The 27,803-nt window shown below is 46.9% G+C and overlaps 1 protein-coding gene across 1 annotated transcript; it reads right to left on the bottom strand.

The window, feature by feature from the left end:
• Window positions 1–9,477: 9,477 nt before the first annotated feature.
• Pelp1 (proline, glutamate and leucine rich protein 1) lies at window positions 9,478–26,038 on the bottom strand. Its single transcript, XM_021177909.3, has 17 exons — window positions 25,757–26,038; window positions 22,334–22,398; window positions 21,695–21,800; window positions 17,954–18,103; window positions 17,687–17,758; window positions 14,715–14,774; window positions 14,297–14,447; window positions 13,872–14,001; window positions 13,679–13,766; window positions 13,247–13,335; window positions 13,050–13,166; window positions 12,788–12,935; window positions 12,518–12,677; window positions 11,910–11,965; window positions 11,552–11,758; window positions 10,006–11,439; window positions 9,478–9,624 (listed from the first exon to the last, which is right to left on the bottom strand). The coding sequence occupies exons 1-17, from the start codon at window positions 26,003–26,005 to the stop codon at window positions 9,532–9,534; spliced, it is 3,375 nt and encodes a 1,124-aa protein (XP_021033568.2). The 5' UTR covers window positions 26,006–26,038; the 3' UTR covers window positions 9,478–9,531.
• Between the last annotated feature and the right edge of the window lie 1,765 nt (window positions 26,039–27,803).

The following is a 27,803-nucleotide window of genomic DNA, read 5'->3' as shown; positions in this document are numbered from 1 at the left end:
GATCTTCTGAAAGAGGATGCATCGGTCTTAACCAGAGTCACCTCGAAGCCCCTGCAACCAGCTTCCTTACATAGATTCTGGGGTTTAAACCCCAGTTCCCCTGTTTGCATGGCAAGCACTTTTTACTGAGCCATCTCCCCAGTTCTACTGTTTAAATGTTTATTCATTCTATGTATATGGGTGTTTTGCCTGCATGTATGTCTGTGCACATGCATGCTATGCCCACAGAGACTAGGTGTTGGATCCCTGGGACTGGAGTTAAGTTACAAATGCTTGTGAGCTGATGTGCAATTGCTGAGAACCCAGGTCCTCTGGAAGAGCAGTCAATGTGCTTAACCACTGAACCATCTCTCCTGCCCCTTTTGTTTTTAACTAGAGAAAAGAAAATACAATTGCTAGTCTAGAAGCCAATGATAAACTTTAGCAGCTGGGCAGGAGCTATCAGAGGTGCCCTCGGTGGAGATCAGTCTTTTTAGACTCAGGAGTCCAAAAAGAGTTGATACTCAGAAACAGGGTCAAGAAGTTTATGTCATGGATGGGACTCAGTACAAGCCATGAGGCGACACAGAAAGTTTAAGTTCACAAACAGCATTAAAGGACACCCGTGTAGCTGGGCATAGTGGCGCATGCCTTTAATCTCAGCACTCAAGAGGCAGAGGCAGGCAGATTTATGAGTTCAAGGTCAACAGAGTCAGTTCCAGGCCAACCTTGTTACACAGAGAAACCTTGTTTCCAAGAAACAAAAACAATAACAAAAAAGTAACAAAGGTGTGGGATAGTTGGAAAGATTTCAATTGTAACAATTCTTTGGGTGTTTAACTGAGGCTTTAGGAGTCTCTTGGGCTGTCCAGGCTGGACTTCACTCTATAGTCCTCTCACTTCATTCTCCCAAGGAATTACACTGCTCAAAACAAAACAAATTTTTAAAATAAAATGTAGGAGTGAGCACTGTGTAGTGGCACGTGCCTTTACTCCTGGGGAGGAAGAGCCAGGCAGATCTCTGCCTTCAAGACCAGCCTGGTCTGCATGTGAGGCCCTGTCTCAAAAGAAAAAGGGAGAAAGGAGGCGTTAGAGGGATTAAGTATCGTAACATCACAACTACCACAGAGGATGCGTCCACCTGTAACAGATTAGTATTCCATCTCAGTTAACGGATCTGGATCTGGTACACTGTCACCCTTTTTGCAGATGTAGGGATTTCTGAGAAATAAAATTTTCAGTTGACATATTCTACAATAGTGTAAATGTCAAAATGTTAACAATAACAGTTACAGAGGAGGTAATGAACTTGGGGGGTAATGGAGGAGCAGGGGAGGGGAGGGAATTATGCAAATAAAGTACTCATGCATGAAATTCTCAAAAGAAATTGGGTTTTGTTTTTGTTTTTTTTGTTTTTTGGTTTTTTTTTTTTTTTTTTTTTTGGTTTTTCGAGACAGGGTTTCTCTGTGTAGCCCTGGCTGTCCTGGAACTCACTTTGTAGACCAGGCTGGCCTCGAACTCAGAAATCCGCCTGCCTCTGCCTCCCGAGTGCTGGGATTAAAGGCGTGCGCCACCACGCCCGGCTTGTTTTTGTTATTTTAAAACAGGGTTTGTCCATGTAGTCCGAGGGGTCCGTCAACTCAGAGATCTGCCTGCCTCTGCCTCTTGAGTGCTAGGTTTAAAGGCATGTACCACCAACACATCGCTTCAAAAATGTTTCTTTGTTATTGTTGTTTTAAGCAAAATAAGTAAGAAAATATATACTGTTCTTGGGTCCAGCCATTTAAAACTGGTGGAGCACTCTCTCCTTCTGACCAGAGTGCCTGAGCTCTGAAATACCAGATAGACTCTGGATGCCCTTCAAACTCTTTGATGCCCAACTACTGGCTCTTTTGTGATTTCCAAAAGGATTTTTTATTTTATTTATTTATTTTTGAGAGAGAGATCGATTGACTTACCATATAACGTAACAACTCTGGCTGGCCTGGAACTCCCTTTGTAGCCCAAGCTGGCCTTGAACTCTCAGAGATCCACTTGCCTTGGGCCTCCCAAGTGCAGAGAAGAAAGGTGTGCACCAACTATGCCTGGCCTCACCTAAGGATTGTAGGTCACTGCGGTTACACTTCCCTTTCTCCCTCCCAAGACCTACAGGTGCTTGAAGGCAGTGACTGTTGGCATCTTTGTTAGCTCTTTCTGCACACAGCATGTGGAGCCTGCAGGAAGAACTGTTTCTACGAAGGGAACCTGAGAATGAATGAATGAATGACTCATGGGGCTGACAGGTAAACATATGGCAGGACTCAAAGAGGAAAGTCCCCTCTTGTTTCTTTGTTATTGTTGTTTTAAGCAAAATAAGTAAGAACATATATACTGTTCTTGGGTCCAGCCATTTAAAACTGGCTGAGCTATCAAAGTGAAAGCGAGTTTAGAGTCTTTGTACTTGAGACTCAAATGTGTGGCTTAAGCTCTAAACTAACAAATGGAAGCTGGACAAACAAGATATGGTAAACCTGGGCTGGAGAGATGGCTCAGCAATCAAGAGCACTGACTGCTCTTCCAGGGGTCCTGAGTTCAATTCCCAGCAACCACATGGTGGCTCACAACCATCTGTAATGAGATCAATGCCCTCTTCTGGTGTGTCTAAAGACAGCTACAGTCTCATATAAATGAAATAAACAAATCTTAAAAAAAAAGAAAAAAGATATGGTGAACATGACAGTTGCCAAGGACATCCACTGTAAAGTGAGGTTCAAGTAAAAGAAAACCTTAGAACACCTCAAGTTTGGACCAAGTAAAATCATGAAGAACTTGGGTGAGGAAGAAGGCTCAGGAAGGTAAAGGCACTTGCCAGCAGGCAGAACCACCTTAAGTTCAATCCCCAGAAGAGAACTGACTCCCATAGGGTGTCCTCTGACCCCCACAGCAGCATGCAGGTGTGCTTGCATGTGAGTACACACAGGAGAAGTGGGGTGGAGAGATGTTCAGTAATTAAGAACACTTGGTGTTCTTGCAGAGAACTCAGGTTCATATCCCAGCACCCACATAGCCATACACAACCTTTGTATCCCAGGGATGTGATGTCCTCTTCTGGCCTCCAATGGCATCCCTATCTATACATACAAACATACATACATACATACATACATACATACATACATACACACACACACATAAATAAGAACTTTTCAAAAATAAAATTGAAATAAATAAAACTTTAAAACTCAAAGAATGAGCCGGGCGGTGGTGGCACACATCTTTAATCCCAGCACTTGGGAGGCAGAGGCAGGCAGATTTCTGAGTTCAAGGCCAGCCTGGTCTACAGAGTGAGATCCAAGACAGCCAGGGCTACACAGAGAAACCCTGTCTCAAACAACAAAACAACAACAACCAAACCAAACCAAACAAACAAACAAACTCAAAGAATCTCTTTACTCCAAATCACCAAGGCATGCACACTTCCTTCTGGCTAAGACTCCTTCCTGCTGGGTACCTTCCTAGGAAAACACCCTTGCACACTGGCACACCACCCTGCCCACAAGGTAACAGATGAGTTAAGTCTTTAGGGAAATTCACTGAGCAGACCATTCGAATATTCAGCATTTGAAAACATATTTGTACTTGAGTCCAGGTAGGTAAAGGCCAGAAGTAGGAAAGGGACAAGGGACAAGAGCTGAAAACCAATGCGGCCCAGTAGAAGTCAGAGGAATGGCACCCTGTGGCTCACAGATGGGACCGGACATTACTCCTTGGCTTACAAAGGATGAGGGAGCAGGGTCTGCAGCTCCTGGATGCCTTCCAGCCAGCTCTAGCTTATCCCTTCATGCTCCACCATTGAGAGCTGGAGAGCTGGGACATGGACACACCCAATGGTCACAGGAGGCCAGCTGGAAGCATCTGCCTCCTACCTAGTTTACTTCGTTAGGTCCCCGCCCTCTCGGGGAACCTGGCTCTCCCTGAATGGCCCCTTTATGCCCCTGAATGTGATGTTATCTGGGTTCCATTTCATATCAGTTCTCTTCAGTTCAGTTCCCTGGGTGTTATCCTTTCCCCAAATCTTCAACCATGGGCTCTCTCCTGAGCTTCAGAGCCCACACACCCAGCTGCTGCTACCCAGAGGTCATTCAAGTACTGTTATTAATATACTGAGCCCAGAGACATGTTGTTTCCCAAAGCCTCAAACCCATTGATGCACTGCTGATGCAATGTAAGCACCTTCCCCGCCCCCCACCCCCCTTAAACTGCTCTAGGCCTTCTGCTTGATTGGATTACCTACAGGTTCCAGCAACCTGCCCCTAAAGCCCCATCTCTAGGGAGTGCCTCGGCTGGGAGGCACAGGGAGCCAGACTGCTTGGTCCAGCTGCCTTCAGCAAGAGTCAAGTCGCTAAAACAAGTGCATAGCACATGTCTGCTGATCCCAGACACTAAATGCCAGGGCAGCTGACCTGCCTAGACTGCTTGGGCTCTTGAGCTCCAACTCTCCTCCACAGATTCCCAAGGCTCACTGAAAATCCAATTAGGTCACTTCCCTTCAAAAACATTTTAAAAGAATCCCTCCTTCCTGGAATAAGGCCCCAACTCCCACACAAGGTTTCCAAACCCTGTCCCACCCTCAACACCAGCCAACTCCTCCTTGTACCTCCTTCACTGAACCTTGCACATCTCTCTACTTCTATAAAATGTCCTCCTCTTGTGGTGATGAAGCTGAAAGGCCCTAAATTGCAGTTTTCCTTCGGTTTGGTGGTGATTTCTACGGAATCAAGCAAAAGGCCTCCCACAGGCTAGGCAAAATCTGGCATTAAACTACACCCTCATGCTTTTATTTTTTTAAATCCTTACATGTCCCAAAAATCTAAAGATCAATCTTTCTAACTTCCAACATTGTGACTCATAGTTTACAAGACTTAGAAACAAATGATTTTTGACAATCATGAAGCAAGGAAACCTCCTCCAGGTGAAGTGATTTGTTAACCCATTCAGAACGGTCACTGACATTTGAACCATTTGGCTCTCTGAACATTCACTGGCCAGAAGCCTGAGGAAGAGCTCCATGTGGGCCATGGAGACTCATTACTCTCTTCACTGCCTACCCAGACATCCGGACTGGTCTGGACAATGACTGTCCCATTCTGGCCCTTACCAATTATCCTTTTTCTCCCATAAACCAAGGCAAAGGCACTACTCTTCCTACCAGACATTCAGAAACACGATAAAGGCACGGCAAGCGTGTATATACAGTCAGAGCAATGGAAACAACGCACAGGAGGTAAACCCAGATAGGAATCATGACTATAGAAAAACATGGCAGATTTCCAATATGGAATCTGGGTAAAATATTTTAAGAGCAAAAAAATTAAAACCATAAAAGTTCTCATATTAAAAGAACATGGAAATTGGAGAGATGGCTCAGCAGTTAAAAGCACTAACTGCTCTTCCAGAGGTCCTGAGTTCAATTCCCAGCAACCACATGATGGCTCACAACCATCTGTATGGGACCCAATGCCCTCTTCTGGTGAGTATGAAGAGAGCAACAGTGTACTCACATACATAAATGAATCAAAATTAAACACACACACACACATAGTAATACAAAGAAGTCTTTGGAAAAACAAATGAAGTCCATCCAATAATCTGACCCAATGATTTTAAAATACTGCCAGGCTGGAGAGAGCAGAGTGGATAAGAGCGCTTACTACCCTTCCCGAGGTCACTTCTCCTCCCTGCTTAACTCCAGCTGCACAACATCCTAAGCTTCTGGCCTCTGAAGGCACCTGCACTCACATGCACATAGCACTCACGTGCACATAGCACTCACGTGCACATACCTACAGGTTAGGGAGACAGTTGTAAAACTCATGTCAAACATGTGAGACCCTAGTTTCAATACACACACACACATATACACACACAGAGGGGAGAGCGGGGAACAGGGCTGTAAAAGTCTTGTCAACATTAACTGTAACTCCGGGAGAACTTACTTATGGTTTAGTATGCACAAGACCCAGGTTCAATCCTCAGCAACAAAAAAAAATTAGATAAAAATTTTTAACATGGCAAACAGAAAATACAACCAGTCAAGACAAACTTTAAAAGGCATGCCAAAATGTCAATGTTCCCATCTACAGGAAGGTTTAAAGCTCCATGATGGGCCTGCCCTGTAACAAGCCAGCACAGAGGCACTGAGCACGCTCACCCTGCGTGGAAGCAGAGGCTGGCAGAGCTCCAGGAAGCGCTCAGCAGCTCCATTTCCAGGAACTCGGCTGGTAAACTCGTGAAAACAGTATGAGCCAGCATCTGTGTGCTCATGTGCCCACTGATGTGAGCACCAAAATGATCCACCTAGATAGGTCAGACAGTGAAGTAGTTCTGTGTGGAAAGTGGAATGAGGGCTGGAGAGATGGAAGAGCACTGACTACTCTTACGAAGGTCCTGAGTTCAAATCCCAGCAACCACATGGTGGCTCACAACTATCCGCAATGAGATCTGATGCCCTCTTCTGGTGCTGTCTGAAGACAGCTACAGTGTACTTATTTATAATAAAATAAATCTTTGGGCTGGAATAAGCGGAGTTGATCAGAGTGATCAGGGTTAACCAGAGCGAGCAGAGGTTCATTCATAGATAGATAGATAGATAGGTAGATAGGTAGATAGATAGATAGATAGATAGATAGATAGATAGATAGATAGAGATATATAGATATATATGTAATCTTAAAAGAAAAGAAAATGGAATGAACTTCAAATTTTTATCAATGTTCCTTTAAAAAGTTCCCAGACTTCAACCCTGGTGGGAAACATCAACTCTCCTAAATGAATTACTTGCATCTCTACCACTACCCTTATTCCATCTCAACTATTCCCCAAGTATATTAAACGGATGTCAAAACATAAATCACAGGATCAGACACCTGCCTACATCCCCAAGCAGCTTCCACCACAGCCCCTCCAGCCCCACCCCACCCCACCCCCGGCCTCTTCCCAGCCCCATAGCCACCTTTTTAAACTAACTTTCTCTGACAACACAGGAATGCTTCTGTTTCTGAACTTTTGTACTTGTATCCTGCCCAGAAAATTAATGTTCCAGAACAGCAAGTTAAAACCCTGACCCCGGCCCCCAACTCACTCTCTCTCTCTCTCTCTCTCTCTCTCTCTCTCTCTCTCTCTCTCTCTCTCTCCCTCTCTCTCACACACACACACACACACACACACACAGTAATGTGGAACATATGTTATCTCTAATTCTATTTGTTTGCACTTTTTCATCAATGTTGAAAATGAACAAAGCCACTCCCATACTGAACTACATAGCACCTTTCCTTGCTTTACTTTCCTGTTGCGTTAACATACTGGTTGGAGAGACCTTCTCACCTCCATCTCATCTGTGCCATCTTTGTGACTTCCTATAGATCTTTGTTTTTTCCAAAAATTACATATAATATTGGTAGAAGATGCTGTTATATGTTATACATAACTACGAGAAGTGGCTATGGCACACTTGTAACTATGAGTATTTACCAGTAAAACACAATGAAAGTGTCAAGAGGGGTCAGCCTGGAACCTAATCATATTACTATTTTAAAAAAAAGCATGTTTATACAAAACTGCTTACAAATACACACAATTATCTCTAGACTACATTAACACTGACACACAAACCTTATAGCCAGACCAAAAGTCAGAAGAGGCCTCTACAGACCTTTTTGGATCTTTGAATTGTGAATATATTACCTATTATTATGTTATGTATTCAGAATAATAGAAAAAGACCTGTTCTAGTCTGGCCCGATGGTTGATACCCTAGGTGCAGTTTCTAGGTCTTTCTGGGAGAGCAGTCACTAGGAATCTTGCCATCAGTGACCCTTACGTAATAAACTCTTCATCCTCAGGGATGACAGGCATGAAACCTTACAAATAAATCAGACTGCCACCACCTGGACAATACAAACTTTCCTTACAGTGGAATTACACCCCAATAAACCTATCATACACTTCAAAGTACTCTACTAACTACAGCTAATCCACATACTCAGTAGCTTGGCCCACCCACCGAAGTACATTCACACTTTGACAGTTGGGCAAAAGCATCCAGAGTAAATTATACCCAAATGCTGAAGTCGTCATGTAGGTTACTGAATACTGAACTAAAGGTGAAAAGCTTATTGATCTAGCACAGTCAAGCTCTGAAGTCAGGAGCCATCTGACGACTCTGAGTTGTGGAGCTTTTCTTAGGTCTGATGATAGTATTGTTCAGGTTTTGTTATTCTGTCTGGGGTTAGTTAGGGGTTGAGATGGGGTCTCCTGTATCTCAGGGTAGCCTCAAACTCACAATGAGTTTTAAGTGTGACTTTACCTCTGATCCTCCACCTGAGTGCTGGCATTACTAATGTGCTCGTGTAGTGTTGGTGTTGAGCCCAGTGTTTCATGCATGCTAGGCAAATAGTCAACAAACTGAGTGTATTTCCAGTCCATGCTTGTTTGTATGAATATTGGGGGGGGGGGTGCTGTGTCTTGTGTGTGTGTGTTTTAAATTTATATGTACGGGTGTTTTCCATGCATGTATATTTGTATACCATTTGCATGCCTGGTGCCCACTGAGACTAGAAGTATTAGATGTTACTAATGTTACAGACAGGCATGGGCTGCCATGTAGCTGTTAAACACTAAGCCTGCATCCTTTGGAGGAAGCAGTCAGTGCTTTCACTACTGAGCCATCTCTCCAGACCCCAGTACTAAGTTCTCAGTCTTAGATAGATAACATTAACGACCTAAGGGAGAAAGGCCATGATGTCCATAAGTTACTCACGGAATCAAAGACAAAAGATGCAAACACATAAGATTATGTGTGTGTGTATAATATATATATATATATATATATATATATGTATATATATATATATATATATATATATATGCCTATCTGTAGATAGCAACTATGTAAAGACAAAGAAATCTGAATAAATACTGAATAGGGAAAGTTTATATATTTACAATTTCTTTGAAAACTTAAAATTTTTCAAGATAACTAGGGGAGAATTTTATCCTTAAACCTATTCACTTTTCAGCCATTCATTAATTAATTCATTAATTCAACTGTTAATTAATCCCCTTAAAATGCTAGCCTCACACTACAAAAACAAAAACAAAAGCAAACCACACCTCTCCGCAGCCTTACCTACCAGCAATTCCGCTCAGACATAACATCAGAAAAGCAGACATGCTTGTGCGCAGGGGCAAATCTACAACTTCAGCCCCTGGAACAAGGAAAGTTTACCCAAGACTGGATTTTATGGCCAGCCTGGGCTACATAGCTAGCACCTGCAGAAAAGAGCAGAGGACAACTCCAACACTAACTTAGTGACAGGCAGTTGGCTGAGTGCTTCTCTTAGCCAGTGGCTCTTCCTCGGGTCCCTGAAGACAACAGTGGGGACATCAGAGGGGGTGCAGCAAATCCAGCACTCACTCAGGCTCGAGGCTGGGAAGTGTGGCAGAGCCAAAGCAGCACAGGGTCTACAGACAGAACTTTATTGGATACAAAGTGACGGGGTGCAGAAGGGGCTACGAGTCAGGCTCTGTAGCAGGTGGTGCCTTCTCATCATCAGGGGGACAATCGATGAAATCAGCCAGCATGGCAGCTGTATCATCTTGCTCCTTTTAGGGACAAAGGCACAAAATTCAAAGTCACACATAGAAGTCGGACTGGAGCAACCCCCCCCCCACCCCCAGCCCTCACCATGACCCCTTTACATTTATTTATTTATATCCCTCCCAGAGTCCCTCCCCATCACATTCTCCTTTGAGTGTGCCCTGCCCCCGTAACAAACTTGCAGCTCAGGCTCCATGTGGGTCCCCCAACAACTGGAGATAGATATCTATATATCTATACACACACACACACACACACACAGAACCTGATATATCTCTATATATCTATACACACACACACAGCCTGACTGTAGTACCGGTTCCCCAGCAGAGCTGCCTTGCCAGCTCCACTCCTCACCCAGGGTCCTCCACAGCTAATCCTCTCACCTTTTCCTGAGGAGCCGAAACTTCTGCTTCTGTCTCCATTTCTTCTTCTGCAGGTGTCTCCGGTGGGGGTGGCACTTTGTCACCTCCACCCTCATTCCCCTCTTCCAGCAGGGTAGGGGGAGCAGAGGACTCTTCAACAAGCTCCTGGGGCGGCCCTGCTGCAGGGCTTCCCACTTCCTGCTCCCCCTCCTCCTGGGAGGGGAGCACTTCAGGGGCCAGGGTAGGAGCAGTCTCAGGGCCAGGCACCTCCTCTGGCCCTGGCTCCTCAACTTCCAATAAGAGCCCAGGTTCAGGTTCTGCCTCGGGCTGTACTTTGGGCGAGTCTGTAGGTGGCAGAGCAGGTGGCAGTGTTGGGGGTGGAGGTCCACCTTCTTCCACCTCCCCTGCTGAACCAAACTCCACATCTTCTACCTCTTCTAGCTCTTCTTCCTCCTCCTCTTCTTCCTCTTCTAATTCACCTTCTTCCTCCTCAAATTCCTCCTCAAACTCTTCTTCCTCCTCTTCCTCTTCAAAATATTCTTCTTCATCTTCTTCCTCTTCCTCAAAGTCTTCTTCTTCCTCATCTTCATCTTCTTCCTCCTCTTCCTCTTCTTCCTCCTCCTCTTCATCACTGCTGTTGATATTAATAACTGTCAAATCTTCTTCCATGGCTGTGGGTCCTCCCCCTCCAGGAGTCCCTTCAGGGACCAGCTGGGGTGGAGGAAGGGTCACAGGACCAGAGGCGGGTGGGGGTGGGGGTGGAGGTGGGGGTGGGGGCCCTGGGGTTGCAGGCAGTTCTTCAGAATCCTCCTTAGCTGGCACAGGAGGCGAGGCTGTTGGTGGGCCAGCAGGAGCCGCAGGGGGAGGAGTGCCTGAGGGTGGTGCAGGTGGCAGGGAGGGAAGCCCCTCAGGTACAATCACCACACTGTCATCAGAGTCGCTTTCCAAGGAGATCTCTACATCAGATGCCTCCTCCTTATCGTAGTGGACAAAGGCTGGCCTAGGTACTCTCCCCCCAAAAGTTTCATCTGGAGGTATGCTAGGCGGAGGGGTCCCACTAGGAGCAAGGACAGGATCCTCACTGGAGCCTGCACGGTGGTTTTCAGGGCCAGGAAGGAGCCTGGGTGGAACAGATACCAGGCCTGGGACAGAGAGGCCTAAATGGTTGGCTGTTGCGGGAGGTCCAGGGCGAGAGGGCACTTGGCCTGTGGACGCCATAGAGCCTACTGTGGGAATGGGGCCTGCTGAGGGCAATGGGCCTGTAGATGGCACAGCACCTATGGAGGGCATGGGGCCTGGAGGATGGAAGGCCGGGGCCCTGAATGAAGATGGGGCCTCAGGAGGAGGGACGGGGGCAGGAGTGGGGCAGGCAGGGCCTGAGCTCTGTAGAGGAGGTACTCGGGGGTGTGTCAGAGCAGCACAGGTCACCAGAGCTTCTGAGCAGAAAGAGGAGACCTGAGGAAGGAAGGAAGAAAGGAAGGGCAAGAATGTCAGGAACACAGGGTCTCACGAGGCAAGCATCAGAACAAGAGAACCCAGGATCAGATCTGACTCAGTCAGCAATTACCTCAAGACTATCTTCCCATTGGCCAAGAGAGAAAGCTTTCAGGGCACAGGCAAGAGGAGGAGGGCACCGAGGGGAAGGTGCCAGCAATAAAGCCAGCAGCAGGCGGTAGAGCCCGAGGCGACAGCAGGAACTGTTGTAAGGAGAGCTGCCCAGGACCTCACCCTGCTGGACACTCATGACCAGAGGCAGGACTAGATCATGAAGTCTCTGAAAAGAAAATAGCGTGAGTCTAGAAACATCACCTTCAGAGCCAGCACCTCGTTCCCAGCTTTCAGTGGATCCACCTTTGGGGTAAACACTCCCAATGCACAGAACAGTGGCCCCTCCCCTCCATCAGGACCCATCCCTACTAACTAACCCTGTGAGTCTCCTCCTTGATGAGAGGCCCACACATAAGGATGGTCCGGCTGAGGCCTGAGAAGAGAATGGTATGTCAAAGGCAGACAGGAAGGCAAGGGCACACAGCCTAGCAGGGAGCATCCAGTTCTGTTATTGTTTACCCTGGGCAAGGCATTTACCAGTGTAAAATGGGGATGACAGATAATGCTGGTAATTTACTACATGTATATACTGAGAACTGGCCTCACCTTGGACAATGAGATAGATAGCAGGTAGTAAGAATACCCGAAGGAGAGTCACCTAACATCACGGCATCCACTTAACTTCTGGCTCCATTCTCAGATGCATTAGATGCAGGGAATCCCCACCAGCATCCTGCTCTACCCTGCACATGAACCCCACTGGCATGGATCCCTGGATCCCTACCCACAAGTGCTCATACTGTCCCTGCCACACAAGCGCATATATAAAGTGCTTGACTAAATTAAACTGAGATCTTAGAAGATCAGGAGAAACTACCAGATCCCCAAACTAAAAGCAGGGCAGAATGTTCTCAAGGTTGCACGGCTGCCTCTGCACCTATGTGCTCTACTCTGCCAACTGGATGACCAGTTCACACCAACCCACCTCTCAGTGCAGCTGCGCACACGTCACTGTTGGCATTCCTATCTCCTTTCCTTTGGCTAGGTGGAGCCAAAGCTTCCCCCATATCGAGCTTGAGCTTCTTAGGAGCACTTGGCTTCCCACTTTGCAAACCTCCATCAGAGCTTCCCCTGGTACTGCATAGCTTGTGGTAAAAGGAAACACAGTCACATGTACAGGCAAACAGGAAGTCAGGACAGTCAGTCAGGAAATAGGCACAGGAGCCAGGGGAACAGGAGCCAAGGTCTCACTCACCTTAAGAGCATCAGCTGGAGGGGAGATGTCACTGAGCAGGTGGGTGAGCAAGGCCTCTCCAGAGGCTCCTCCCTGAAGCACACCTGCTGAGGCCCCACAAACCTGCACCCACAGCTCTAAGATAGCATACACTTTGGTCCGAATGGTGCTGGAGAAGGAGTAAGAAAAGCAGGGTATGAAGGAGAGCTGACATGCCAGAGCCCTGGGGCTCCTGATGTTCTCATCCACCCTCTCCACTCTATCCGCCCTCGTGGACAATCACCTGTAAGGCCTCTCCTGGCCTGGAGCTAGAGTATCCCTCCCAGTGCTCCAGGCATTGAGAACCTGGGGAAGCAGACGGCTGATCAGGGCACCAAAACGCAAAAGTCGGCTTCCACACCTAGGGGCAGAGGATGGAACGGTGGCCTTCATTTCCAGTATGTTCATTCCCTTCTCCACACCATGACCAAGCTTACTTACGCAAGGATCAGGGCAGAGAGCAAGTCCAAGGCCTCAAGATGCAGAGAAGGCAGCAGCAGCAACCTGAGGGGACCATCTCCAAGCAAGTTCTGGAGAAAATTCAGCAACATTAAGATGGAAAAGAACCAGAGAAAGACAGAAACAGAGCAGGTATATCAGATTATACAACATGAACCAACTCCCTGGCCCAGCTCAACCCAAGCCCATCTCCCATCCCGTAGGAGAACTTGACCATGTAGGAGCCCATTAACGACACCTTGGCTCATCCCCAACCTGCACTGTCTGCACTGACCACAGGTGGCTCTACCCTGTGTGAGGGAGTCCACGACACTTGCACATGCCACAGGGACACTTTCAGAGATGACAGCTGGGTATTGTCCAGGTGGCCAGGGTCTTAAGCAAGACTACAATGCAAAGGCAAAGTCCACTCACAATATTCTTGCTACTGATACCAAGGATCCGGCAGATGAGGTCCAGGATTTCCTGCACAGGAACGGACACAGGAGCCCCAAACTCAGAGCTAGAGAAACAGAACAAAGAGACCCTCAGAGCAGTCACCCTAGCTGACTCCACACACCCACCACACCTTCCAGCCCCAAGCCCGTTCCCTTCAGTAGCCACACACCTGAGCATGAGCCCCAGGCAACGGGCCAGGCCTGAAAACCTCTGCCGAAGCTGGAGGAGGACATGAGTTTTACCATCTTCTGAGTGGGAAAGCAGTATCTCTATTCCAGGGCCTTCACTCTGCACAGGAGCTGGGCAGCAATACAACCACCTATACACTCTGCCTTTCTCCCATCCCTCCTTTTCCCTTTGTACGAGCTGCCATGTGGGTGCTGAGAATCAATTCCCAGTCCTCTGGAAGAACAGCCAGTGTCCTTCACCACTGAACCCCTCTCCAGCCCCCACTCTTTTTCATTTATACTAGATTACCCACTTATGTTCTCATCCATGTCACCCAGAAACCCACTGCCCGGCCTCCGTGGACCACACTTGTTCCCTCCTGCCACGCTCTCCAACCCATCTCCAGACTACAGCCCTGTTCCCTACCAGGCTCTGTTTCCTCAAACAGGGACCCCAGTAAGCTGTGCAGTGAGGTCAGCAGGCTGTGCAGCTCCTGTTCCCAGTTCTCTGTGTGCTTCAGTCCCTGGGAAAAGCCAGCACCTAACGAGGGCAACCTGGAGTAACACTCGCAGGCCAGCTGCAGAAGGGCAGAAAGCTGGTCAGAGAGGAACTAGCTTGGCCATAGGTCTCCCACCCCACTAATGCCCCAGAATACAGAGCTCAACAAGTTCAAGTAACAGCGAGGCAGAATCCCTAAGAGTACGAAAGCCAGTAATTGTGTATGTTAGGAGGAAGAAATTGAAAAGAGGGTCCAAATGCTGTACAATTAACAGCTAAGAATAAGCTGTAAACGATGTCTCAGACCAGATCCCCGTACTTATTAGTGCCTCTCCCTTCTCTTTACCTGTTGGAGCTGAGGGTTCAAGGAATCCAATCGAGACAGGAAAAAGGAAGCCAGCTTTCCCTGGAGGAAGGGAGAAAGGAAGAAGCCATGGAGCAATGCCGAGAAGAGTGTCCATAGCAGTCCTTCTACCTGAGGTTTGACTTTCCTATAGACACAGGAAGCATGATGCATCCATGGGGTGATGACAGCCATTAACAGTATGTTTCTGGGGTAGAGACCCAGCACATGAGCTCTGGTTCTGAGCCTCCTTACTGGGAGAAAGGACCTCCTTCCTGCCATAAAAACAACTGGGCTCCCTCTGCTAGTTTTTGCAAGTGACAGTCACCTTTTGGCTTCTTTCTGAAGCCAAAATGACAGTTCTGAAAAACAGAACTGCCCATTGACCAACTCTGCACGCTGAGCCATATATGAGGCCCAGCTAAAATGAATGCACTATCCAGAGGGATGGATAGAGGACTGGGTCACAAGGACAGGCTAGACAGCAAAATGAAGGCAATCAATCTCAGAGTTTCCACTGTCTATCAGCAAACCTCTGCCTGATACAAGAAAGCCTAGAGTAAGTGTTCAACCTAAGGTCCACAATTTATTTGGGGTAGAATAAAAGGAGCTCATGAACGTGTAATAGGGGAAAGGCCACCATTAGTTTCAGTGACCTGTAAGTAGAATGTAGTTTATCTCTCAATTTTAACTGCAAACAGCTATGCTCATGAGAGGACTGTCAGTGATGAGCTCACTGTCCCTTTCCAAGTATAAAGGGAACACCTTACCCTACCAGCTACACGCACCACAAATTCAAATCAAAGAATTAACACCACCTAGCTCTATAGTGAATTCTAATTCTACACCGTAATGGTGTCATTGTAAATATGTTAGACTTGCTCCTACCAGAAGCAGGGTTCAGCCACCCCGAGTTTCCAGTTCTCCCTTCCCTTCTAGTTCCTTGATGTGAGCAAGCCTGATACTTGCTTTCCATAACTTCTTACTAGAGACCAGCTCCCTAGATCTAGCTTGCTTGACCGAAGACCCTGCTGACCTCACACAAGCAGACGGAGCAGATCTGCCACAGTGACTGATCATCTGCACCTTCCACTATGCGGAAGTTCTAGGAAATCAAACTCAAGTCATCAGGCTTATGCCTTATCCACTAAGCTATCTTGCCAGCCCTATCAATACTTTTTAAACTGTTTTGGAACACTTTAATTGAAACAGAACTTAATACAAACAGAAAGTTTGTGATTCCAGGTATTTTTGTTTTATAAAATTAAATTGTAACTCTGAGGTGACCAAGGATAGAACTCAGTGATTGGACTGAGTTCACTCCACGGTACAAAAGAAAAAACAGAAATCCTGTTCTGCCCACTTACAACTTTTTTTTTTTTTTTTTTGAGACTGGGTTTCTCTGTATAACCCTGGCTGTCCTAGAACTCACTTTGTAGACCAGGCTGACCTCGAACTCAGAAATCCACCTGCCTCTGCCTCCCGAGTGCTGGGATTAAAGGCGTGCAGCACCACACCCGGCTCCACTTACAACTTCTATTAGCTGTGGATAAGAGCAGCCATATGAAAATGAAGACTCAGTACACATAGGTTCACTAAAAATACCTGCTTTGAGGCGTCACATACTGGAGGCAACAGTGACACAAACACCCGTATCCACAAGGAATATGTATCAACATCTCCAGCAAATGGTTGAAATCATAAATGATCCCAAATACTAATAGATTTTATGTTTATTTTGTTTTGGTTTTTTTTTTTATCTCACTATACAGTTTATACCAACTCCAAACTCTTGCTTCAGCCATGAGACGGTAGCACCACCCCAGCCTATACTTTTCGTGTACACACTGACCTATCATAAAGTTTACCATAAAGTTTACCTCACAATCTAACAACTTAATAATAAAGCAGAACAAATATAACAGACTGACGACTTTTCGAGCGAGACAGTTCACTCTCAGCAGCTTAGCTGGCCCCTCCATTACCAGACAATTACAGCAGCACAGGGCTTGTGCTCAAACAACCTTTACTTTACGGTGATCTCAAGTGATGTCACTTCAGGCAGGCTAAAGAGAGGCCATAAAGTACTCCCTTTAAGTGAAAAGGCTGAAAAGTTTTTGACTCAATGAGGACAGGAAAAGAGTGCAGGTTAGCACTGTAAGAACAAATCTTCTATCAGTGGAACTGGCAGGGAGAGACAAGTCAGGCTTGGTGGCAAGTCTCTTACCCATGACAAATCCATGCTATTTTTGCTGCCTGAACAAAGACAGCTAAAATCATGAAAAACAAAACCAGAAATTGGGGTAGGAGGTAATAAGTCTCTGTAGCACCTCCTTCCTGAAGGAAACTGCTGGTGCTTCAGGAACAAAGTCAGATCTAGAGAGCCAAAATAGGCAAGACAGAAAGAGAAAGGGGCTGAGGGGTGGGGCCTGAAGGGTAGCTCAGTGGGGGTCATTAAAAAGAGGGAGCAAAGGTGGTCGGGGCTGGATAGATAGTTCCTCCGTAAGCACACTGGCTGCTCTTGCATGGGACTCAAGCTTGATTCCCAGCACCCACACGGCAGCTCACAAACCAACCATCCGTTAGCTTCAGTTCCAGGGGAATCCAGCACCTTTTGACCTCTGCAGGCACCAGGGGCACACGAGGCTCAAAGAGAAACATGCAGGCAAAACACTTATACACATAACTTAAAAAAAAAAAATCTAAATTTAAAAATAAATAAAAGGGCTGTGCCAGGAGGGAGGGAGAGATGAGGAAAGGAGTTTCCGGGTTAGACAAAGGGTCTAGCATCAGACAGACAAAGCTCCAGCCCTCTTCATCTTGGGTAGGTAATTTAAGTCAGTATCTTCACTGTGAGGACTAAATGATACTATTCCATGGTAGTATTGTTATACCATGCTTATTGTGGTAAGAACTTAGAAATGCCAGGGATGGACTCTAAGGTTGAGAGCTTTAAAAGTTTCAAAAGTACTTACTTTTAGAGAGCCACAGGCCCGAGGAAAATAGGTCACACAAGCCTTCATTCCCTCCAAAGCTGATTGTTCACACTGTGGGAAAAGCAGAATTCAGAAGGGAGAGGCCAAGCACCAATAGCCCATATACTTCTATCCCATCCTCAGCCTATAAGGCCCCTTCTCCAGTCAGTGACTATTCTCTTATCCTTACACCTAATCCCTAAGCAGTTCCCATAACATTTTTTAATCCAAACAGTATAAGCAAGAACCAGAACTGCAAAGTCTCACCTCAGGTCTGAGGCCCAGCAAGGAAGTAAGAAGCCCAGGAAGGTGGTTGGTGGAGATGTCCCGAAACAGGGTAGGAAGCTGGGATGCATATCGGAGCAGATCCCTCAGGACAGCCACAGCCAGCTCCATGGTGGATGGTGAGTCCTGAGACTAAAAAACAACAGCACCCATGCCGCAAACCTTACCTTCACTGTCACCAGAAGAGGGACAGGAGGTAACAGCACAGGGCTTTTAAGAAATATCTTGGTAGAGAAATGGCTCAGTGGTTAAGAGTACTGGCTGCTCTTCTAGAGGGTTCAATTCTCTGCACTCACATGGCAGCTCACAACTGTCTATAACTCCAGTTCCAGGAGATCCGACAGCCTCACACAGACATACATGTAAGCAAAACACCAATGCACATTAATCGGATGGATGGATGGATGGACGGACAGAGAGATAAGATAAATGGAAACACCACAGCAAATGTCACTATTACCATCACATTACCACAGACAGGAAAGAGGATAAGGAGGCTACAAAAGGAACCTAGGTATCTATAGAAGGGACGGATTTATATCCTAGTACCCAGGGCCTGGCACACAGGACCCACTGGGCTCCATCCCCAGAACCTCAAAAATTAAGAATTATAAAATAAGAATGTATCTGGGCCCCAGGAATTTGTTTGAAGAAAAAAAGTAACAAAACCACACTTAAAAGATCTGAGTGCTTAGGAGATTACAATAATCTTTATTCTCCCATACTGCATTTCTCTGCCTCATCTCTCCAAGTTTGATATACACCCACCCTGGAACTCATGGGTTTCAGGACTTTCTGGAAAATTCACAAGAACCTAAGGGAAAAAAAATAATTTGGCATATACCTACTTCTAAGCCAGAGGAAGCCATGTGCCAACAACACATACAGGAATACTCACTAAGAAAGGTGAACAGCCGAGCACATTGTCATGCCTGTAGTTCTAGCTATCAAAGGGGCTAAGGCAAGAGAGTGACTTGTGTGCAGGACTTTGAGGACAGCCTGGGCTATATATCGTATCTCAGAAATCACTTACTTTTTTTTTCTTCTTCTCCTCCCCGTTTGTTTGTTTGTTTGTTTATGGAGGCAGAAGCATAGAAGTCAGAGGACACCTTTCAGGAGCCAGTTTTTCCTTCCATCATGTCCAGGACTGAACTAAGGTTGCCAGGCTTGGCAGCAAGTGGCTTTACCCACTGAGCCATCTTAACCAATCCGTTAATTTTACAATGAAAGAATAGTTGGGGCCATGGACTACAAACAAGCCTTCGATACTGTCCAGCAATCCTACATTTCTTTTTAGCTAGCTTTCTCCAATGAACTTGCAAATCCCAACCCACCAGTGCCACCTTGCATGGTCTTGCCTTCATTATGGCAGAGAAAACTGAAGCCAAAGACAGGGGCTACTTTAGGTTATAACTCCCAAACCTGAAAATGTAGGTAAAAAAAAACAAAGCAAAACAAAGCCCTGAGGTCTTTAAGTACCCCCATTCTCCCTCATTCTTCTTCATTAGTCTCCCTTCTTCCTGGCTTACAAACCCCTCCTCCTGCCCATAACGGACCCCTTCACTGGGCTTAATACTATCCTTTCTTCTCTTCTCACTAGCATGGGCACAAGCTTACTTTGCTCCCATCTTAGAAATTCTTTTCTTGAGCCGATACAAACTCCACCCCCAAATCCCAAGAACTGCTGTTAACCATGTCCATCCCTCTTCTCCCAATCCAGTCTCGCTTGGCTCCTAAGTTTGCTTTTACAGAAAATGACATTCCAGCTCCACTGAGTATAAACACAAGTCACCCCTCCCTCGTTCCTCCTGTACTCCCCCTGGAGTCCATCCAACCCCACAATCTCACTCACTCCTCCCTCTTCCTTTGGAGTCCATCCAACTCTCAATCCTGGTTATCTTCTTGGCTTGCTCTGTGTCAGACTAAGCCTCTGCAGAAAACTCCTCCTCCCACTGAGTGCTTCAGCACAGGATGCGCTTAGAGCCCAGTTCTGGCCAGGACACACACTAAAACCCACCCCCATCCTCACTGCTGGCTAAGCACTGGTAGTCAATTCCCTAGTAAAACACACCAACAGAAGTCCTCTTCAGGTCTACTGAAAGGGTTGCTACTCTACACTCCAGGCCACACTCCGTGTTTTCCTTTACTCCCTGAGCCTTGGCTGCCTTCCAATGTTCTGAAGACCACAGATCACGCTGGTCATATCTTCTCCCAAAAGTCAATCAATCGTGAGACTGCTCACTTGGCTCCCTCAAACCCACCTACCCATCAGTTCCACCAGTGGTCCTCCTACAGGCCATGCCAGTGCTCTCTTATGCCACCTTCCTGGTCCCTCTGCTTCAGGCCTCTCCTTTCTGGTTATTTACCCAGCACCCAGAGAGAAATTCTCAAATGTGACAATGTCATCACTACTGCTTCACTGTCACCACTATGGTTTGCACAATCTCCAAATTCCCTCTACTGAACTCTTAATCCCCAATACAACAACGCCTCCCTAAGTCAGAGAGACAGTTACTGCAGGAGTAGGTCTGCTAAAGAAGGAGGCTTAGCACACACTCATTCCCACCCCAGCCTCATTTCCCACTGATGTCATCCACCATGCTATAATGGAGCAAGCAGACCCTCAAGAGATGCTTCCCCCTTAACTTTCACTCCCAGCTTCCAGAGCCATGATCCAGACAACCCTGTTCTTCATGCATTGCTCAATCTGTGGCACTGTGTTATCGAAGCAAAAAAAAAAAAAAAAAAAACTACTTAGAACCTCTAATGAACTCCCACTACTCAAAGAATAAAAGCCAAAATTCTTATTTAAAAAAAAAAAAAAAAAAATCCATGGCTTGGCTCTTCTCCAGCCAGCTTCCCAACCCCACCTTTACCTCCCCAATCTGCCATGTTTGCAGCTCTTCCAATGATCAGCTTCCTCCCCTGTGGGGCTTTTACACTCTTAGAATACTTTACAGCCAAAGTAAGTATTGATCAGAATAGAAATGCATTTTGTAAACTGATGGCTCTAATAACTAACTCACACTACCCTGGATAGGGTCAGAGTCCCAGTCTCTATTTACTGTAACAGGTGTCACTCCACAGTTGGTTACATCACTATCAGTTCAAGTGACTTCCATTAGAACAGAATTTACCAACTATAATGTGAATATCTGGTTTTGCCCATAAACTAAGAATGGATTTCCCCTATTTTTAAAGGTATAAAAAAATAGCATTTAATGGAAGCCATATGGCTCATGACTCTAAATTGATATCTGCAAATTCCTAGCTCATAAGAAAATATCCCAGTCCCTGTATTAGACTTAAGAGTCGTCCAAGTGGAGTCCAAGCCACTCTGAGTTTAGTCCACAGCTTGCCAATGGACTCAGAAAGTGCTTATGGAATAACTAAGTGCAGAAAGCACAGCAGAGATTTGAGAGAGAGACTAAAACTTGAAAAGATTAACAAAGCCATACACACACACACACCCATACAGAAGGAACTTCAGAGCTGTCACTCCTTGGGCAAGGAAGCCAGGTGAAGCTGAGAGTTATAGCACGGGAAAGGGCAAACGAAGTAAAGTAAGCTAACAGGTAAAACTATCAGATCTCTATTGGAAGCTTAACCTCCTCTGTCCACAAAGCAGAAAACTGTGTTCATCATTCTGCCCCGGAGCTCGTGTCCACGCTAAATGCCCATACTGACCCACACTAGGCAGGACAGAGGACAGCAAAGCCTTACCTGCAGCACCTGCTGGATGCTCCGAAGCCAAGAAACACAATGTTGCTGGAATAACTCTGTGGGGCTCTCCCCTACCAACAAGGACAGCAGACACAGGCCTTCAAACCTGACAAGCAAGAAGAGGGTGACAAGGACGTGGGCTAGACTTCAGAAGCCTCCTGACTGTCCTTTTACTTTCCTTGTATTTTTATTGTTGCTCCTAAGACTCCATCCCCAGATTTCCTATGGTTTCTACCTCCCAAGATATGGAAGACTCAGAGAGAGGTAGAGTAGCAAGCAAAAAAGGAGGCAGGGCCAATCTCATGTGGGAACAGGAGACCTAAGAGATGGAAATGCTGAGCTCACAAAAAGAAAACTCCCTGCAGCTCCCGGAATGGAAAAAAATCTCTTGAATCCATGGAGTGGGGACAAAGGATATGCAAATACACGCTCAGCCCACCCCCCCCCCCCACACACACACACACCCTCCAGCTGTCCTGGAACTCACTCTGTAGACCAGGCTGGCCTGGAACTCAGAAATCCGCCTGCCTCTGCCTCCCAAGTGCTGGGATTAAAGGCATGCGCCACCACTGCCTGGCTCAACCCACTTTCTAAAGGCACATTGTCCTGAAGAAAGGGGATTAAAGAGTAACGACTTACCGAGTTTTGATGGAGCCAAGATGTGCATTACTGAGATTCACCAATGCCCCAAGAGCTGAAAGATTCTAGATGTGGAGGGGAAAAACCAGGAGCAAATGAGGCAAAGGTCACTAAAGATGCACAAGAAATTCACCAATCCCTCATTGCCCCCCTCCGCCCCCCCCACCCCGAGCGCCCAAGAAGACTTTCTCAAGGCGCACTTTCTCAGTACAAAAAGGTCATCAGCTGTCTGTCTGTCAGTCTGTTTTCTCAAATTCTATCTTGCTGACCTCCTCCCTCATGTCCCACAGGTGCAGGGGGGAGGGGGACTTCAGGGCTAACAAGAGGACACCCCAACTCATCTACTAGATTTCAACAATAAAGCTTGCTCACCTCAGCAGACCTCCCTTAGCATAAAGACTTCCAGGAATACTGGCTGAAAGAATACAGATCATTCATAACCCTTCTTTAGTCACTTAGAAGAAACAAGTCTCTTCCTCCTGGTTCTGCCTTCCTTAGAGGCAAGAACACACCAACACAGACTCAACCTATCCTCCTTCCAAGCCCTCCCTCACACAGAAGCAAGTTCCTTCATCAGCCCCTTTACACGTAACCCAAGCACCAGACTCCACTCAGGAGACCTACATCTCCAAAGGCCACAAATCATCCATCCTTTCTAATCCCACATCAGCACTGCTCAGATAAAAGGCACAACTGAACAAAACAAGAGTCCACAACCAGTTGCATGGGTCAGCACGTAAAGACACATGCCACCAAGCCTGACAACCTGCACGTGATTCCTAGAACCCACATCCTAGGAGAATCGACTCCCAAAAGTGTCCTCTGACCTCCACTTGTGCACAAAGGCATGCACACATATGACTTCTAAAAAAAAAAAAAAGGGCCAGCTGTGGTGCCGCATGCCTTTAATCTCAGTATCCAGAAGCAAAGACAGGAAGATCTCTATGAGTTCGAGGCCAGCCTGGTCTACAAAGCAAGTTCCAGATAACCAGGGCTCTGTTAACACAAAGAAACCCTGTCTTGAAAAACCAAAAAAGAAGACAAGAAAGAAAGTCCTTAGTCAGGTGGCAGAGAGTGTCCATCCATCTATCCAGTACACATGTAGTCATCTACTCCAGGAGAAGCATTGCTTTAGGTGCTGACAGCCTATCTCCCAGATGGAGGAAAGTGTACATAAACAATCCATACGGTTAACACTGGCTGAGCATCCGTAGTTAGACAATCCAAATGCTCCAGAACCAAGACTCGAGTGAGTTCTAGGGACCCCACACCCGACTCACCTGACTGGACATTAAAATACAGGTGAAGCCAGGCGCTGGTAATGGCACAAGCCTTTAATTCTAGCACTTGGGAGAAAGAGGCAGGGGCCAGCCTGATCTACAAAGCAAGTTCCAGGACAGAGAAACCGTCTTGCCAGGCATAATCCCAGCCAGGAATGCATAAACAAAGGCTAGAACACTTGTTGCTCTTGCAAAGGACACAGGTTCAATTGCCAGCTACCAGGTAATGGTTCAAACTTATCTGCAACTCCAGTTCCAGTGGATCTGATGCCCTTCTGACCTCCATGGGCACCAAGTATACAAACACACACGTTTGTATGTGTACTACATTCAGGCAAAATATACATAAAATGAATAAACCTAAAAAAATAAAAATAGAAACAAAAAAACCCCACAGGTTCACATTTATTCAGCATTTGCCAGGGGAAACAAAAAGACCCACTCAGCCCCTTAGTGGTGATACAGCTTTTCCACAATCCCTACACACAAAGGATAATAAATTGCACGTTCGAAGGCCAGAGTGGTCAACAGCTACTCCCCCATAATGCATCACATACATCTAAGTGCATTATTCACTAGGAATTGCTTTTTTTTTCCCCCTTCTCTCTGCTTTGTGGCATAAATGTGTGTCAGAGAGAAAAAGACAGAGAGACAGAGAGGCTGCAGACACCTCTAAGGTAACACCAGTAAGAAAGCAGCACAGTGGCTGCCCAAAGCCCAGGTGATAGCCACAGTAGATCACAGTAGTCATGAAGAGGACATAACACTACAGAAACGTGCCAACTGCCGACTGGGGAACACCTGTGCACATGTGTGCAGGGCTTAATGAAGGACTAGTCAAAGTGCTTCACAACAAAAACTCAGGTCACTGAAAAAAATCAGAGAGATTTCTAAAACACACAGCAGGGCAGATTTAACTGGAGTATTCCCAACAGTCTGAAGAGAGTACAGTGAATATAAGCCACCCAATCCTGCCTTCCAGAGCCCACCCGAAAGCCAGCCATAGTAGTATAAGCACCTATAATCGCAGCGTCCCCTACTGAGAAACACGAGGTAAAACCAAAGAACATCAACATAAACACTTGGGCTAGCTAGTCCACCACAGGCAAGAGACCTTGTCTTGACACAGGAACCTTAGGACCTAAAAGTTCCTAAGACTTTGATCTGTGCACCGTGCTACCCTTGGCCCATAACCACCAACATAAACACACACACAGCTGAACAAGATGGCAGATGCCCAGCCACAGACAGCTGGATCTCAGGGAGTTCTAGGCCAGCCTGGTCTACATAGTTCCAGACCAGCCTGAGCCACATAGTGAGACTTTGCCTCCATAAGAAAAAAAAAAAAAAAGGCAGAACTTCACAGACTGCTTATGGAAGTAAGAAACCACGTATTGAGGATGGCACCTGGGTGTCTAGCTTGTAGGAACTGAACGCATGTGAATATTTTGTGCACAGGCTCCTAACCAGGTAGACAACATATTGTCTACCGCCTATCTCACCAGCCTCAACTCTACCCACTCTCTTTAACCACCTAACCCCCTAACCCAAACAATGCCCTTATTTTCCAACCCGTCCCACACGAGTGTTCCTCTAACGTTTCAACTACCCCTTCTAATTTTCTTTCACTACCTAAGCCTTGTTCATCTTAAACTCCAGGTCTTTTGGAGAAATCTCTAAATACTCTCTCTACACCGGTTTAGGAAACTCATACCAGATTTAGTTTCGTGTTTCGGCATTTTGCTCATCGCCACTATGACGGGAATTGGAGCGCCGAGTAGGAAGGGGTAGGCCCTTGGCTGAGGGCTAGTAAATGTTTGTGTTCAATTACCCCTGGGAAAACGCCGCCAAAAGAAGTTTCGCTGAGGAGGACTGAACTAGTCAGGGGACCTGGGATGGAACCGAGCCCCTTCATTGCTTTGTGCTTATCAATGACCTAACAGAAAAGGGGCCTAATACTGCTCTGGGGAACGCGCAGGTAATGAAGTCTGTGGATCGCGTTCGCAATGGTTAAGTGGCTCTATTCTCCACTCTCGGCTCTCCTGGAGCTCACAGCTCCAGTGTCAGCTTCAGGAAGGCCGGACCACGGTGCCCAGCCGCCTCACCAGCCTCCCCACGATGACCGCGGGAGCCACGGACTTACCTGCGCCCCACCTGCCGTCCCATGCAGCCTCAATAAGCACATGAGCCCGGGCAAATGCGGGGCCCACTGGATTGGGGGATGCACAGGGGCCACGGGGGACCCCGTTCGCGGCTGTAACAACCCGGAAATGCTCTCTAACAGCAGCAGACGCAGACGCGGGCCGGATCCCACCGCAGAGAGACCCCCGGGCCCGCCAGGAGCCCCAGCCGGGGAGCCCGCAGAGGCCCCACTAAGAACGGCCGCCGCCATCTTCACAGGCTCGAGCAATGGCGTGGCGTGATGACGCAAACATAAGCGCGACGCACGCCGCTCGGGGAGGGGTCTTGAGGAGGGGGCTGCGGCCTGCAGGGCTGGATGAATGAGGACTGGCGCCCTGCGGCAGGAGGAAGCATGCGCAATGTGGGCGAGCGCCGGCGCTGGGGCGGCTTGCAAGCTGCTAACCGGGGCCGAGCGCTGTACGGCGGGGCGGAGGCGTTGCTGCGCAGGCCGGACACGTGGTCTGCAGGAAAGGCGCGGGAGTCTGAAAGATCTCAGTCCAGCCTGGCTTCTGGTCACCTTCTCCCCCGACTCAGTAATCCTATCTAAGGAGCCAACCCCAAGTCTGAAATCCGGGACGTTCTAAACTGCTTTTCCAACAATGGAAAAACAAGCTCAAACAGTGCACATGCCACAAAGTAGCAGAGGTGTCACTCTGTCCCCAAGACACACCCACAGTCATTTGTGTATTTTACATTAGTCTATACACAAACATAATTTTTTGTTGTGGTTGTTGTTTTGTTTTTCGAGACAGGGTTTCTCTGTGTAGCCCTGGCTGTTCTGGAACTCACTTTGTAGACCAGGCTGGCCTCGAACTCAGAAATCCACCTGCCTCTGCCTCCCGAGTGCTGGGATTAAAGGCGTGTGCCACCACGCCCCGGCTAACCTATCACTTTCAAAGGCCTCTGCATTGCCTTATCTCCTCCCTCTGAGTCTGCACACCACACAAAAGCCGAATTAGGCTTTTCTGATATAAGCCAGTTCTTTGTTTTGTTGTTTTTGCTTTTTTCTTTTTCTCCTTTTTTTTTTAATTAGGTATTTTCCTCATTTACATTTCCAATGCTATCCCAAAAGTCCTCCATACCCTCCCCCCCCCCACTCCCCTACCTACCCTCTCCCACTTTTTGGCCCTGGCGTTCCCCTGTACTGGGGCATATAAAGTTTGCAAGTCCAATGGGCCTCTCTTTCCAGAGATGGCCGACTAGGCCATCTTTTGATACATATACAGCTAGAGTCAAGAGCTCCAGGGTACTGGTTAGTTCATAATGTTGTTCCACCTATAGGGCTGCACATCCCTTTAGCTCCTTGGGTATTTTCTCTAGCTCCTCCATTGGGGGCCATGTGATCCATCCAATAGCTGACTGTGAGTATCCACTTATGTGTTTGCTAGGCCCTAGCTGTTTTTGCTTTTTAACAGGCTGGCCTCAGACATGATGTGGCAATCTTCCTGCCTCAGGCTCACAAGTTCAAATGCTGGCATTACAGATTGGAGCCAAGAAAGCTTGTCCTTCCCAGTTTAGAGTCCTTCTGTGGCTTCTAGAGATAAGAATATTAACTTATATTAAAGGCACACACCTTTAATCCCAGCACTTAGGAGGCAGAGGCAGGCGGATTTCTGAGTTCAAGGCCAGCCTGGTCTACACAGAGAGTTCCAGGACAGCCACGCTACACAGAGAAACCCTGTCTCAAAAAAAACAAACAAAAAAAGATAAGAATATTCCCCTACACAGATTAGAATCTATACCACCTGACCTCAGCATGTACAAGCACTTCTCCTTTCTTCCTCTGGTCTTTTGTTGTTTTGTTTTAGGGGTGGAGAGATGTTTGAGGTTTTGTTTTGTTTTGTTTTGTTTCTTCTCCTAGTCTTGGACTAAACTAGCCTTCTTTCTATCCTCCAGCAACATCAATTCCAAGGCCTTTGCACAGACTTCCAATTCTGCCGACAGGCTTGTTGCCATTCTTAGAAAAGTCTTTCTTCCAATCTCTTTCACACACACACTCTCTTTTAAAG

This window comes from Mus caroli, unplaced genomic scaffold, assembly GCF_978045245.1.
Source record: "Mus caroli unplaced genomic scaffold, Mus_caroli_1 scaffold_13, whole genome shotgun sequence".
In the NCBI taxonomy this organism is placed as follows: domain Eukaryota; kingdom Metazoa; phylum Chordata; class Mammalia; order Rodentia; family Muridae; genus Mus; species Mus caroli.
The sequence above is the reverse complement of the archived record's forward strand: the minus strand, read 5'-3'. Positions and strand labels throughout refer to the sequence as shown.

Coding starts and splice junctions, on each gene's coding strand:
- Pelp1 (XM_021177909.3), bottom strand. CDS start 26,005: ATGGCGGCGGCCGTTCTTAGTGGGGCCTCTGCGGGCTCCCCGGCTGGG. Junction 17,759..17,953: donor TGCTGGGCCTCAGACCTGAG/GTGAGACTTTGC, acceptor CTTTTCCCACAG/TGTGAACAATCAGCTTTGGA. Junction 12,936..13,049: donor GGCCAGGAGAGGCCTTACAG/GTGATTGTCCAC, acceptor CTCCTTCTCCAG/CACCATTCGGACCAAAGTGT.